The sequence below is a fragment of the Oncorhynchus clarkii genome, chromosome 28 (genome assembly GCF_045791955.1).
Source record: "Oncorhynchus clarkii lewisi isolate Uvic-CL-2024 chromosome 28, UVic_Ocla_1.0, whole genome shotgun sequence".
NCBI classification, from domain to species: Eukaryota; Metazoa; Chordata; class Actinopteri; order Salmoniformes; family Salmonidae; genus Oncorhynchus; species Oncorhynchus clarkii.
Window position 1 is genome coordinate 28385380 of NC_092174.1, and position 14315 is coordinate 28399694.

At 41.0% G+C, this 14315-nt stretch overlaps 1 protein-coding gene across 2 annotated transcripts; it reads right to left on the reverse strand.

Annotated features, from left to right (window-relative positions):
- Positions 1-174: 174 nt before the first annotated feature.
- On the reverse strand, positions 175-13770 carry LOC139387228 (kelch-like protein 14). Of its 2 annotated transcripts, none has more exons than XM_071133326.1 (9): positions 13536-13770; positions 11751-12639; positions 9539-9660; positions 4252-4341; positions 4015-4093; positions 3280-3470; positions 2603-2761; positions 2177-2334; positions 175-1846 (listed from the first exon to the last, which is right to left on the reverse strand). In XM_071133326.1, the coding sequence occupies exons 2-9, from the start codon at positions 12629-12631 to the stop codon at positions 1706-1708; spliced, it is 1821 nt and encodes a 606-aa protein (XP_070989427.1). In that variant the 5' UTR covers positions 12632-12639; positions 13536-13770; the 3' UTR covers positions 175-1705. The 2 variants fall into 2 exon arrangements, with proteins under 2 accessions (XP_070989427.1, XP_070989428.1); XM_071133327.1 differs by lacking the exon at positions 13536-13770 and adding an exon at positions 13451-13470 and having other exon boundaries at positions 181-1846.
- Positions 13771-14315: the final 545 nt, after the last annotated feature.

A 14315-nucleotide genomic window follows, 5' to 3' on the forward strand; every position in this document is an offset into this window, starting at 1 on the left:
CTTTGTTCACTCATCTCTGCTCTCCTGCGCCTGACTTCCATGCACTAGCTACACCCACCGTATGACAATGATGAATACTTTTGCAAGGCACTGTATACTGGAAGTTCTATGTAAAGTGAGGGTTTATTGACTGGATGTATTTGCAGTACCTGCAACAAGCTTCAGAGACGGTTGTAATCATCAAGTTTCCTTTTTATTTTCATATTCTAAAATGCAAAGGACATAACAGGATTTGAGAATAAATCCCAGGTTGAGTGCACAAAAATGTTTCCACTGCAAGCGATTATTTACAAAAATGAAAATCAACATACCCTATCTATATGTATTTCAACAGGTTCCCAATAGTCAGTGTGGACCTTGCCCACTTACTTAGACAAAAGAGTAAGATATATACATGACAGTTGAATTCACTTTTCATCATGTTTCTGAACTTAGTATAACTAAAGGTAACAACAATTCAGCAAACTTTTAGTTTTGTGAACCATTCTTATACACAGTGTTTTTAAAGTTCACTATTAGTGCATTAAGGACCACTGTATTCTTTATCCTTATCTTAAATGGGATATATTCTTTTTGAGGGGAATTGTGATCTCTGGAAATAGGCTCTGTTAAACATTAACAGGTAACATTGAACGCAAAACAACAGAAAACCCACCTTATCACTCAGTTAACATTGCTACCTATGTATATCAATTGCTAGCAATAAATAATAATCATTTGATTGTACCACCCTTAAATAATCATATCAGTTATTAGTGCCGTTTTTACAAAGACCAGAATAGATTTTGAATGTAAAAATTGTTCTTGCTTGCAGCTTGAAGGGAGAATGATTCCTTTGCCACGTGTACAGTATGGCAACGATCTAACAAGCAGATCAACTGTTAGTATGTCTCTGCTTTACAATATACTGTACACAGAATCATGATTTTGGTTGTTAAAAGATGAGCATACCCACTGGGCAAACTGGTTGAATCAAAGTTGTTTCCATGTCATTTCAACCCCAAAAATCAATGTGATGACTTTGAGTTAACGTGGAAAACTAATTCGATTAGCAAAAAGTCATCAGCGTAAGGTTATTTCGTACTTTTTAACCCTAAATCCAATGACATTGTGAAATGTTGTGTTGATTTCACGTTGAATTAAAGTTAGTTGACAACTCAACCAAATGTAAATCAAAACTAGACGTTGAACTGACCTCTGTGCCCAGTGGGAATTAACCAGAGTTCCGTTTCAGTGTGATTTGTTTGACAGACAGTTTCCAGTGGCAATTATTCTGTTTTTGATTGATGTCTCCTACTAATAACAAGATACAAATGGATTTTTGAAAGCTATAACAATTCAGTTCAACACTATGCGTGCTAGTTATATCAAGATAAGCCAAAAACACTTACTATCGATTCAAGAAAAATCTGATATGAAATGTGTCCATTGTCTGGAAGAAGTTCAACACAGATGGGGTTTTAAATACAGGAAATACATGATAACTTATTTTTTCAAACCTTCAGTAGGCAATAATAACGAAAGTGCTCTTTTGTCAAACCAGTAAAAAAATAATTTCTACACATCCCATCGGCTGATTGGAGTACTTCATGACAAAATGTGTTAACAACTGTTCGTTTATCGATGGTCCTTTCCACCATCACTCCATCTCCCCATTCTCTTCCTCACCTACTTCTCCTGCTACTCTGTCGTACCTAGTGATGTGTTATTTGTTGAAGGGCAGACAGGCAGGCAGTGTGACAGTGGAGCAGGATGGGCCTGCTAAAGGCTCTGCCACCTCTCCCTCCAGCTCTGTCCAGGTCCCCTTCTCTGGGCTAAAGCAGATGGTGGAAGACTTGTAGGCTCCCTGCAATACAGCAGTTGAGACATCGTTATTATATTAATTCATACATGGGCATGTGTCTATGAGGTTTTTCAAAGGTGTTTCAAGGTCATTTAAAGGTATTTCACGGTGTACCACCTATGGCCATCTCTATCAGGACTGAAACTAATCTAGCCACCAGGTTGTTGGTATTCCTAAACCCATACTGTAGGCCTACATACCCTAAGCTATTGTGCTTTTAAAACAAGAAAATACAACTTCATACTCACACACAATCATACATACTGTATAGCAATTCAACTAAACCTAGGATAAGCGTTAACGTAGGATAAAGATAGTGAAATTAGCCTTTACCATGCTCCAGCTGTATCCTCCCACTAGGAAGATGCTGTTGTCCAGGATGCAACAGCCGGGGCCACTGCGTCCCTCCAGGATTGGTGTCTGGAGGATGTTCCACTGGTCCGCTTTGGGGTCATAACACTCCACCAGCATTACGTCCAGGTGAGAGAAACCTGAGCACAGCAGAAAGGAAACACGATGAGGAACCCTCATTGTGATTTCCCACACTGCAATATTCCTAGAATAATGCTCAACTGAGGACAAGCTAGAGGGGTCATATGGCTTTATGGGTCAAGCTATTGAATCCAATTGAGCATTAGTGGACAGCATCCCTGAGAATATAGAGAATATACTAGTTTTCAGAGGTTCCATCTTCTACTCCACATTCATTCATGTGGCTAAGTGCAAAAAATGGAGTAGCTGAGACATGCCAGTCTTTACCTTTCAGATGGTTGCCCCCAATAGTGTAGAGGCGGTCATTCATCCCAGCCAGGGCATGAATGGCTCTCTTTGTGTTCATATCCTGTTTCCTGGCCCACACATCCATGATGGAGTCGTAGCAATACAGCCAGGAAACATATTCTCCATTATGGACTCCACCTATAGTGGTATAGCAGACACACACATAAAGATGTTATTATTACATCAGGATCAATTGACCCATCACTCTGCTTACCTCCCCTATATCTGTCTGTTCCCCAGCTCTGTTCCCCGCTTCAGCATAGATTGTCGTATGTCGTTGTGTTCCCCAGTTCTGACGCTGTTCCTGCCCTGTTCCATGTCTGTGCTATATTAAATGTTCTCTCTCCGTACCTGCTTCTCATCTCCAGCGTCGGTTCTTACACATCCTGACTAAGTGTGCAGGGAAATCAACAAGTCTATGTATGCATTGATAGGTGATATTTAGCGGTCCTGCACTAATCACAATACTCCAGATCAATAGATTTTTTCAGTTCATTTTTACTGTGTCTGAGTTAGTCATTTTTCAGCTTTGCATTTTCAATATGAACTTATTTCCATTGAGATGATCTGTGAGGTCTCCCTTGTAAAATAGGTATTTTGACCTCAATAGGACAACCTATTAAAATGAAGGTTAAATAAAATGAGTGAGGTCTGACCTGAGATATATATTTTCCCATTGTGCACTGCTCCAGCGTGTGCGGCTAGGGGCTGGGGCAGGGAGGACACGTAGTTCCACTCGTTAGTCTCCAGGTTATAGGATTCCACACTGGAGAGGTAGCCTGACTCGTTCCTCCCACCAATCACATACAGGTGCTTATCCAGGCAGCAGGCAAAGAAACTGGCTCTCCTGAGGAGGATGTGTCAACCAGACAACATCATTAAAACAACCAGGACAGTGTGTGTGTGTGTGTGTGTGTGTGTGTGTGTGTGTGTGTGTGTGTGTGTGTGTGTGTGTGTGTGTGTGTGTGTGTGTGTGTGTGTGTGTGTGTGTGGGTGGTGGATGCCTTGTTGGACAAAGTTACAACTCAGGTATAACCTCTGTATGTAAAAAAAACAATAAACAAATATGTTTTATTGTCACATACACAGGATAGGTGCTGTGAAATGTGATGTTTTACAGTATCAGCCATAGTAGTAAGGCGCCCCTGGAGCAAATGATGGTTAAGTGCCTTGCACAAGAGCACATTGGTAGATTTTTTTACCTTGTCGGCTCAGGTATTAGAATCAGCAACCTTTAGTTACTGACCCTAACTGCTCTAACCACTAAGCTATTTATATGGAATGGTTAGAACATTCAGAACCTGCAATAATTCAGTGTTAATAATCAGTACAATAATTCCCACATCTATTTGTATTGCATTATTTTGTCAATTTTGTTTGCATTGACTTACCTTTCCTGCATAGGCGGAAGTTGTATCCAACTGTTAAATCGTGGATCATACCGGCTGACATGATTAGTGCTGTGCTTTCCTGCAAAATACATGTCAGAATCAAGATCCATAAACAGTTAATATGGCCACTTCCTTTCTAAAATGTGAATTATGAATTTAAATACTATATATAAATTAATACTTTTTTTGTATTAGTATAAGTATTGGCATTAGTAGTAGTATCAGTAGTGATGTTACCATTGGGGTTCCACTGGTCCTCTCCACCCAGCAGTAGTATGAAGTTCTCCACCTCCACCACACAGTGATGGGCACTGTTGTAAGGCATTACTGGGAGACACAAGACAACAGTGGAGGATGTCAGAAAGTGGCTGAGGCAGGACACAGAATGGTGGTGTCATGGTTCCACCTGTCACCAGAGGGCGCCCTAGAGACTATAATGACAGGTGTTTTTGTTACTAATTATTATTTACTTTAAAGAGAGGTATGTTTTCTGTCTCCCTTCGCAGAAGATTGATTTGTTTGCTGTGTGCGTTGTCTCCTGAGTGAGTTCCACTCTTAGTGTTGGTTGTTTTCCCAGTTTTACTTTGTACCTTCTGTTGAACGTTTTCCAGTAAAGTATTTACATTTTTTCCTAAAGCACTGGTTCCTTGTCTGGTTCTCTTCTCTGCTCCTGGGTTCTACCTCACCATGTCACAACTTGACATCCAGTAAAAACTCTATACTGTGTGTGAAAGAGCAGTAACTTGCACTCCAAACAAAGATACTTGCACTCCAAACAAAGATACTTGCACTCCAAACAAAGATACTTGCACTCCAAACAAAGATACTTGCACTCCAAACAAAGATACTTGCACTCCAAACTAGCACAAAATCAACCAAAAGAATCAAAACAATTTATTTTAATCCAGTATTCAGACAATTGATGTTGTTTCACATTCGACAACACACTGCATGAAGGCCAAACACTCCCAACCACCCGGTGGTGGTGAAGTCTCCCTGCCTGTTTACTGTGTGTCTAGGTGAACCTCCTTATCCCTCTCTCCCTCTCTCCACTCCATCTTCCCCTGCTAAAGTGACCCCCGTTGAGACGGAGAGAAACGGTCTTAGGTGACAGTCATAATGAACATGATCATGTTCACTCAATAAATCTAGAGGCCCGCACCATGCATGGGCTTATGAGCGTAAATCAGTGGCATGGTAAAGCCCACCTGTCTGTCTCCATCCGTCATTTCCACCGTCACCTCCACGCTAGTCTGATGGATTGCAGTTGCTGTAAAATTAGACAGCCTTGAATCTCATTTCTTTCCGATTGGCCTCTCCTCTCCTCAGCTCTGCAATTTCAAAAGCTGTGGCTGGCTGACATGCAGGGGTCTTCCTCTCATAGAGGGGAGTCTATCTCAGACAGATACTGACTTACACAGCTTAATCTTCAATAAGGGTGTGTGACAAGCAGAGGTCTTCCATTGAAGGTGGAGAGCCTCAGATACGGTAGATAGGAGGACTAACAGCATTATCTTGAGGGAAGTGGATTCTACTCCCTGACTTCAGTGCACCACACTGGCAAAAGGGTGTAGGTGGTAGATTTCGTTCACATGCCTTAATGTTATCATTTAGTAGATGTTAAGAGATTTGAACGAGTGGTTATTTTTGTTGTGTTGTGATTTCTGCTCTTAGTAAACAACATCTGATACTGTAAAAAAAAACATTGCACTCCACTGAGGGTAAATGAGATGGTATTAAGGGTAAATAGACTCAGAACGATGTTTTTACTGTCCATAACTTACGTTCAAGTTTGCTAATTTATTCGTTTTACTCCTATTCTGATAGTCTTGTACATTACAGCCTGAAAATAAATAAGATCTATCTCTAAATCAGGGATCATGATGTTAATAGATGTTGATATCAAAATACATTTAAACTGTTCCATATTTACCACTGGAGCCGAAACTGTAAAACCACTATGTGGCAGAAACCCAATCCCTTAGAATTGGCCTTGCCTTGGCTTTACAGTAAGCTCTCAGGTTCACTAGAGGGAGTCAGACACCTCAGCATAGAAACACACTTGGTTGGGGTCGACTGAATGACTCCACGGCAACTGCACCAATTAACGTTGCGTTACTACAGCCATCTAGCATCGTTAGTGTTGCATCCCACCACATGGCATCCTTTTGTTCAGTACTGTGCTTAGATCAAGATGGATTTTTGAAGCCACGAGGTGTTAATGCCAGGTTGGCTCAGGTACTGTAGAATCAGGCAGCGGTGGACAGAGTCACTACTTTAACTGAGCCAATGTCTTTGTCTTCCTTCTCCTCCCTGCTTCCTCACGGTGCGATAGGTACACTAGATGGCAAGCAAGAGTTCCTCTAGTTTCTAGAACAGACGAGCTGCAGTGATCTGACGCGACAAGAGGGATCAGACTCTCCCTAAATTGTGTTGATAAATGTCTTAATCAAACGCTATCCCTCTCAGGCTTCGCCTCATTGAAAAGTTATGATTGAATGTTAATCATCCTCTATTCCACATCCATTGTGTAGCAGCTACATCAGGTGGTTATCGATGTGTTACGTTAAGGGGATGATTTTGCAGTTTTGTCCTTCCACACGGACACGGACCATTTGAGTGTTAACTTTTAGTTTTGAATAATGGAAATCCCCATTGACCTTTTGGTTGTTACACTTTATACCAATGAGCTTTAATGAGAAAAATGTCAATACTGAAATATCAATGAGGCTGAAAGTCGTTGTGTATGCATGCCTGTTCTGGTAACATGGCTGACAAAATCAAGAGGAAATGTTAAAATACCATTAATGTGACACTAATGATAACAGAGCAGAAATGTAGCTTGTTGAGTGTTGACAGACAGCAGACAGGTGCATAGTATTTGGAACCACTGCTACAATTCTGTCTAGCTACAGATGGTATGTGTTGAAATGGTATCATGGTACATGACACTGGCAATATCAGACCAGGACCAGAAATAACTATGGGCATGTGTGAGACAAGTGTTGTTAGTGTGTTGAATGGGAGTGATTGAGAGCAGTTCTGACAAATGGACAATAAAGTTGTATTGTATTGGGAGAATAGAGTGTACAGGGTCTAGGAGATGACAGTAGGGAGGTAGACCAGTGGGTAATATGTATGAATGGAGCGACATTAGTGAGAGATGCTCCCTGCCAGGCCAGAGGACAACAACTCAATATGGACACAGATGATGATGATGCAAAGGACAGATAAGGTTTTCCATTAGCACTTGTTTGACCTTTGGAAATTGGCAAGAATATAGTGGTGTCTCTCAAAAGGTCAACATAGACAGGTGGGAGAGAGAGCATAGTACACTATATCTTGAGGCAAGTAGTGTAATAGAAAGCTTGTTCTTTGTATTTGCAGAAGCATTACAGATGTAGGATCTTAACCCTTTACACTCGTGGGAATTGGCCTTATGGACAGGGCTACATTGAAATGTTCCTTATAGAAGAAATATGAAAATGTATAACTATGGTAGCAATTGAAAGGGAACAGTTTGCAGATTATGGGGAAATTATTACACCAAAGGTTAGAAAACAACCTGGCACAAGACTGAATCCAACATCCAGACTGTTGATTTTATGTGCCTTTTACATTTACTGTACTTTTCGCCGCATTTGATCATAACGAAAACTGAAAATACTCTGGATACATTCAGTAACATGATAAGACTATTCCTGGAGAATGTGGGGTAGGTGCAACACAAGACACAAAAATTACACTTATTTTTGTTGTTGTCTCCAAGTGGACACACCCCTCCAAAGTGTTCACAGTTCCTAAGTCATTTCAATGCATTTTTATGACTCAAACAACAATCTTCAACTATAAGGTGCTTTTTGAGCTCTCCTAGCTGTGCCGTTGAGGAACTAGAGCAAGCACACTTGTAGTTGTTTTGTTTGGAACACAACCCTGCATCTCCACCATCACACAACTACTGGTGTTGTTCACGCAATCCAAAAAACGGTCCATTATAAATCTCTAGCTGGTTCAGGTGGACATCATTTGAAAGCCTCTTCTAATGCCAATATGACTAGTTAAGTTATAAAATACGATCTTACAGTGTTAGGCCTCCACAAGGCATTTCAGAGAAACATATTGTCATTTTGGTGCACATAGAAAGGAGTCGTGTGCATTCAGGTGTGTGTGGCCCGACACATGTTCTTCACAATAAACAAAAATAGGCTCAGTCTCTTCAGAACAACCCAGGGTATGACTTCATGTACATCGAACATAATGATCATAAACGTTGACACTGTATATGACAAGTGCACATTTGGACTCACAGGTGTTTGGCTTGCATGTGTGACATTAAAGCAGTATTTATTATAATCCTCAATGAGTCATCTTTCAAAATACATTGAGTCCTCTTACTTTACAGCATTTCCCTCACTCAGACATCAAATAATTAGCTAAATTTGCCCAATGAGGGCAACTTCTTGTCGCGCTAGGTGCTCAAGTTCAGAATAGCTGTCAGTGCTGTGAAGCACAAGGACAGAGCTCTGACATCATGTATAGTATGTTACTTTACAGCCACTGCGTTCCAATTTAGCCGTTTTATCAGTACCCAAATCTTCCATTTTCAATCTGTATGAGTGTAAAGGGTTACTTTGTTGACTATTTTGTTGCACATCAGGAAATGCAAACTTGCAGTGTATTCAAGGTTTAAAAAGACTTCTAAATTTCCTAATTTCCACTTCCCTAACGAAACGTGTCAACCCCTACAAAAATGCCCATTAATTATAATCCAGATAATAATTCACATTTCCTGTTGCTGCAGGATTATTTTCAAGCTGTAGCAAACTGGCTCAAATTAAGATCCTACATCTGTAAGTTATTGGGCAAAGAATATCCACAAAGTGTGCTTTTAGCTTTGCAAGGTTTTTCAAGTTGTCGATGCATGTCCAAAAACCAAAATGGTTTTATTAGCTTGGAGGGATGTTTCTTTTCTCATTATCTCTCTACTATCTATCTGGCATACTCAATATTCAATAATAATGCATCTTAATATATTGGACAGTAACATGTCATTCTATAATGTTAATCTACACGCCACTATGTCGTTAGATGACTATAAATCTGGCCATGCGTCTTTGCCAGGAGATTTCAGCAAAAACAAGGGAAACTCCATGCCATGGTGGTGTGCCTGTAAAGTCACGCTCTGATTAAAAACGTACTAAAAGTGCTAGTAATACACCATTACCTCTAGGAATTTGAGGAACTTCTTCCTTCTTCCCTCATTTTACCAGAAAATGTATTTGTGCTGAAGGTAAAGCCTCGTAACATTAAACTTGAAATAAACCAACCCTTGAAATCCTATTGTTGATTCGTGGGTTGAAATCTGGTTAAAATGAGACATAAACTGTGTATGACCTTTTGTGAAATCATCCCAAAAAAACGATTGATGTTCAACAAAATATAAAATATGACGTTGATAGAATGTTGATTAATTTGACGCTTATAACAGAAGAAGATCCAGGTAAAAGACGGCGCTACTACTCACTAGTGAGGATCTTCCATGTCTTCTTCTCGTCATCATAGTACTGGACCAGATTACTGGGGAGTCGATCAGGTCCAGGAGGCAAGCCACCCACCAGCAACAGCATCCTCTTATTGGAACGAATCCTGGAGTAAAGTGGGTGTGGAGGGGTTGGGGTTTGGATGGGGTTGGGGTTGGGGTGGAGGGGGTTTGAAGTGTGTGGATAAGAGGTAGGAAACACAAAGATTACATAACTGATATAGATTAAATAAAACAACCACCAACATCAAACAAAAATACAAGATTTTCCATTATAGCACCAAGCCAACTGCAACTGATCACTACAACTTCATTGTGTTGGAAGTCATTGAACTGTAGCATATCCTATATGAAAGATTTAGATAACAAAATAATGTTCCCCATCATGTAGACACTTCCTTATTGGCCAACACTATATGAGCTATGTAGATCATAGTAGTAACATCTTAACAGCATTGTGTATTAACCTGAACACTGTATCTATTTTAATAACATTGTAATAACAGAGTAACTAGACTTTGTAACATCACAACTGTTTGTCTCTGAATTGATGTGAAAAAATGAACCTGCTTGCTTTTCATATGCGTTCTGTCCAAAGGGGGTTTAACCCGTAAAGATATCTGTTCAATTAGGTGTGAAGTCATCAGACTTTTCTAAAGGGTGACATACAGGGACGCAGATATGACTGGGCAATATACAGTAGAGTAGATCAATATGGCTATTCCATTGGTGAAGACTCTCCATGTGGCAGTTCTGAACCAATTGTTCAACATATTCCTGAGTTCTGGGGGTTTGTTTGTGAAATAGCCGAGCCACAAACTTTACTGTGCATTGCGTCCAGTCATCTTGTTTTGAATGAAGTTCAATGCAATTAAACAACTAACCACAAAGTAACAGTCGTTTTAACAACATTGGCCATTAATTCCAGACATTTGTATTGTTATTTTTGATGACTAAATGACCACCGTCTCAGTGCATCCATTTGGATAATGGCCCACTCATGTGTTTTTGGGGTTATTCTCATATGCAAATGACCACTGGACATAGATAATGCTGATGAATTGAGGGGAGAGAAACAGTGGCATGTGATATTAATATGAGAAGTTTAGATCCTAGATCCGTGCTGCATTTGGACCCATGTATGGACATCTCACTAAGGAGACTACTAGGCATGGCAACATGTTACAGGACATGCAGGTCCTCTCCATTGCTCATAACTTTTTCTTTGATTTCCATTAGATAGGGAAACAGTAGTGTGCTCCATAAAGATATTGTGAGAAATAAATAAGGAAATGAACCATGCTATAAATTACTCTGGTAAATACATTATACACCACAAGTGCAAGATAATTGTTTATTTATATTTTCTCCAATACTGTGAGATTAGTTTTCCAATCATAAAGCCTACTGTTTCTGAATTAAGAAGATAATGTTCAACAAATGTAACAGTCAAAATTGCTCCATAATATTTCAGAGTTATAATACAAACTCCGGTGTTTCAAGAGGTTTTTAACTAAGGTGTTTGCTGTAAACAACAGCAGCTTCAAGCACCACCAATCAATCATCTTCCTGGCAACTCCTGTCCATTAACTGTCTCGAAAATGCTGATCATGATGAACACACCATGACAAGCCATGGTTGTACTGTAGGTAAGGCAGACAAAGCAGCCATTCTCGGTATGGATCACCCAGATCTACAAATCTATAATCCATGAATTGTTTCCTTGCTCTTGTCAAGCTATTCAAAAATGTATAGGTTATGTATTTATAGGTTATATCTACCCAGGTTATTTTAATAGCAGTTTTCATGTGCTCTTCTGTAATATGTTTGACAAGTGTGTCTATGTTTAATTATAAGTGACCTATATATTTTGGGGAATAATGTGATAACTCGTATTTTGGAAGAAATGCCTGAATGTACTGTTCAACTATCTTCCTATTGACTGAAGTTATGTTTCTCCATCTTTTCAGCACTTAAAAAAATGTACTGAGCATTAACACATTTATAGTGTGAGATGGTATGGAAAATAAGGTAGATTAGACCATTCTAAAGCATCCTCACTAACCCTAACCATATCCAAGTGTACAAGGTAGTATCTTTACCAACCTTATGTGTGTGTGTGTGTGTGTGTGTGTGTGTGTGTGTGTGTGTGTGTGTGTGTGTGTGTGTGTGTGTGTGTGTGTGTGTACATCCTCACTTGCTGGCTGTGGTCTGCCTGCAGTGCTGTCTGAAGGGCATCAGGTGGTAGTTCATGGCATCCATCAGCAGCTTCTGGCACACTGGGTCACTCCTCATGAAGTCAACCGACTGCACCCTCTCCACCAGCTCCGGGGCCGGGATGAGGGCGAAGCGCAGCCTCTTCATCAGGTCCGGGGCGTAGTGCATGCGAGTCTCCCGGTCATGCTCCAGCCACAGCACAGACATCTGGAAGAGGGCCAGCTCTGACTCCACCGGGGGCGGCAGAGCATCCAGCATGGCGCACATCTCCTCAAAGTTCAGCAGCAGCACATCCTCCACCAGGTACTTGTTGGCCAGCTTCTTGGTCTCTTCCAAGCCGTGCAGTGCTGCGATCTTGCAGATCTGCTTGTAGTTCTGTACAGAGATCTGGTCGTTGAGGAACTGCACGCTGAGCTTGGTGATCTGGGGGACATTAAGGATCTTGCTTACTGAGAGCACCTCTTCCACAGTGTCCAGAGAGAGAGTGACGTTGGCAGTGTACAGGTACTCCAGCACTAGCCGTAGTCCGATGGAGGAGCAGCCTTGGAGGACCAGGTTGTTGATGGACCGGGTGCTTGCCATCAGCTTGTCATCAGGGGAGGAAGATGGGGTACCACTGCTCCCCTGGTCCTTGTTGTTGTTGGTCCCCTCGTTGTTGAGCATATGACTGCTGGAAAAGAGACACCTGAAATACTGAGAGCAGGACGCCAGCACTGCTTTGTGGCAGTGGAACTGCTGTCCTTGGGCAGTGAGAGTCACATCACAGAAAAGCTGTTTTCTCCATAGCAGGTTGAGCCCGTGCAGCAGGGTGTCACTGTGTGTAGGGTCAAAGGTGGATGTTCTATCACCCGATCTGGACATGACTTCACCTAGGCAACAAATACACCATGCAAGCCATTTAGCCTACATCTAGACCATTTATCTATGAATAAAATAACATGATATCATCATCACAGTCAGGAGGGAATTGTCTCTAATACCTTCACGTTATACCGATCATAATGGTTAGTTAAATGAATATGCATCCGATCGAACCGGTAAACCATCATGCTGCTCCCGCCGATACTATTCTGCAATGAACAATATAGTTCGGTCCGGTTGGCTATCATTTCAACTTTGCTTTGGCTCATGTCGGAAGACAAGAGAAAATAAAAACGTATTGTCCCAAGAATGTGCCATTCAATTGCTATTTGCATTCTTTCAAGACAAGATCATTTCAATTGACGCTGCGGTTTGACGCGCATTGCCAAAACAAACTATGAGAGGAGATGCTGCAGCGCCTTCTCTTTGATAACGCAATTTAAGTTGTTGAATAAGGGAAAGGCAACCCCTATGCAAAGATAATATGCAGCATTCAGCTAACACTTATCGTTCTCCTCTTATCTTGCTGCACTCTCACAATGATCAAATTTACACATCCACAAATGCACGCACGGAGTGATACAAAAGCAATTAGTTTGTCCCCTCACACAGCCGACATCACTGTGCTCGGTGCGGAAGCTTTTTCCCCTTTTACCTGAGTTACGACTATTCAGACATGAGTATCGGAAATGATTCATTCAGTGTAGCAATTCAACAATATAAATGAAACATGCACATGTGTATGTAGTTAAACAACGCTAAAAATGCATTTACTACATGAAACATTTTTGTAAACTTGATATAAGCGTCCTGTACTACCTTGCTTCGTAGTCGCCACATTCTCTAAAGCGCCTGTCACAACTAAATGATGTGAGCAGCTTGCTTCAGATCAAGCCAAACTTACCTGATTACGAGCTTGTAAAAAGCTTCAGGTTCCCAATAATCTCACTTGATTTTTCTTTGTTCTCCTTTTTCTTTAGATGTGTTTCTTTCCTTTAAAAGTCTATGGTCGCTGCCACAGAATAATTATTGATTCTCACTCATAAAGTCACTATTTCAGGTTATTTGTTGGCGTTGATCATTTGTTCTTCTGAATTAACAAGAAGTGTGTGAGTGTGTGAGAGGGAGCTGTGCTTTCTGCAAGAGAAGAAGAAGAAGAAATATACGTGTGACAAATTATGCTACCAAGAAACAACACATCATTATCCTTGGGCCTGGGGCTCAGTGAGTCGTAACGAGAGTAATAGGAAATCCACGGTTGGGGAGAGAAACGGTCGTGCATGGCCAGTGGAGAGAGACCATGCAGGGGTATGGATGCTGGAGAGACTCGCAAAATTATGGCTCAAGGCTATTGTAAAAACTGTCGAGCGTAAATGACTGCGATTTCAAACATCTATGGAAGAAAGAAAAGAGAAAGGGGGAGAAAACCCGAGTCTTCCCTCGCTGTTATAGAGAGAACCGTCAAGTTTTAGTGCGCATTGCTAATTAGTCAATTTCTCTCTGCCTTCACAGCCCGACGACTTTGCTGCTGAGCTGAAACTGCTAATTTCTGGGACCAGCCTTTTTTTTGGCTGTGAACTGGATGGATGAATGAATGGCTTGTCTCGCACAAATGACAAAAAGCCCCTGCCTTAATCTCCATCGCCAAAATAACCTCTCATCTCATTCTGCTCCTGCTAGTCCA

What these genes read in the sequence shown, in the direction of transcription:
- LOC139387228 (XM_071133326.1), bottom strand. Translation starts at nt 12,631, where the DNA reads ATGTCCAGATCGGGTGATAGAACATCCACCTTTGACCCTACACACAGT. An exon ending in AGGCAGACCACAGCCAGCAA is followed by an intron (nt 9,661 to 11,750) that starts GTGAGGATGTAC and finishes ACTTTACTCCAG; the next exon opens with GATTCGTTCCAATAAGAGGA. An exon ending in GAGGATACAGCTGGAGCATG is followed by an intron (nt 1,847 to 2,176) that starts GTAAAGGCTAAT and finishes GCTGTATTGCAG; the next exon opens with GGAGCCTACAAGTCTTCCAC.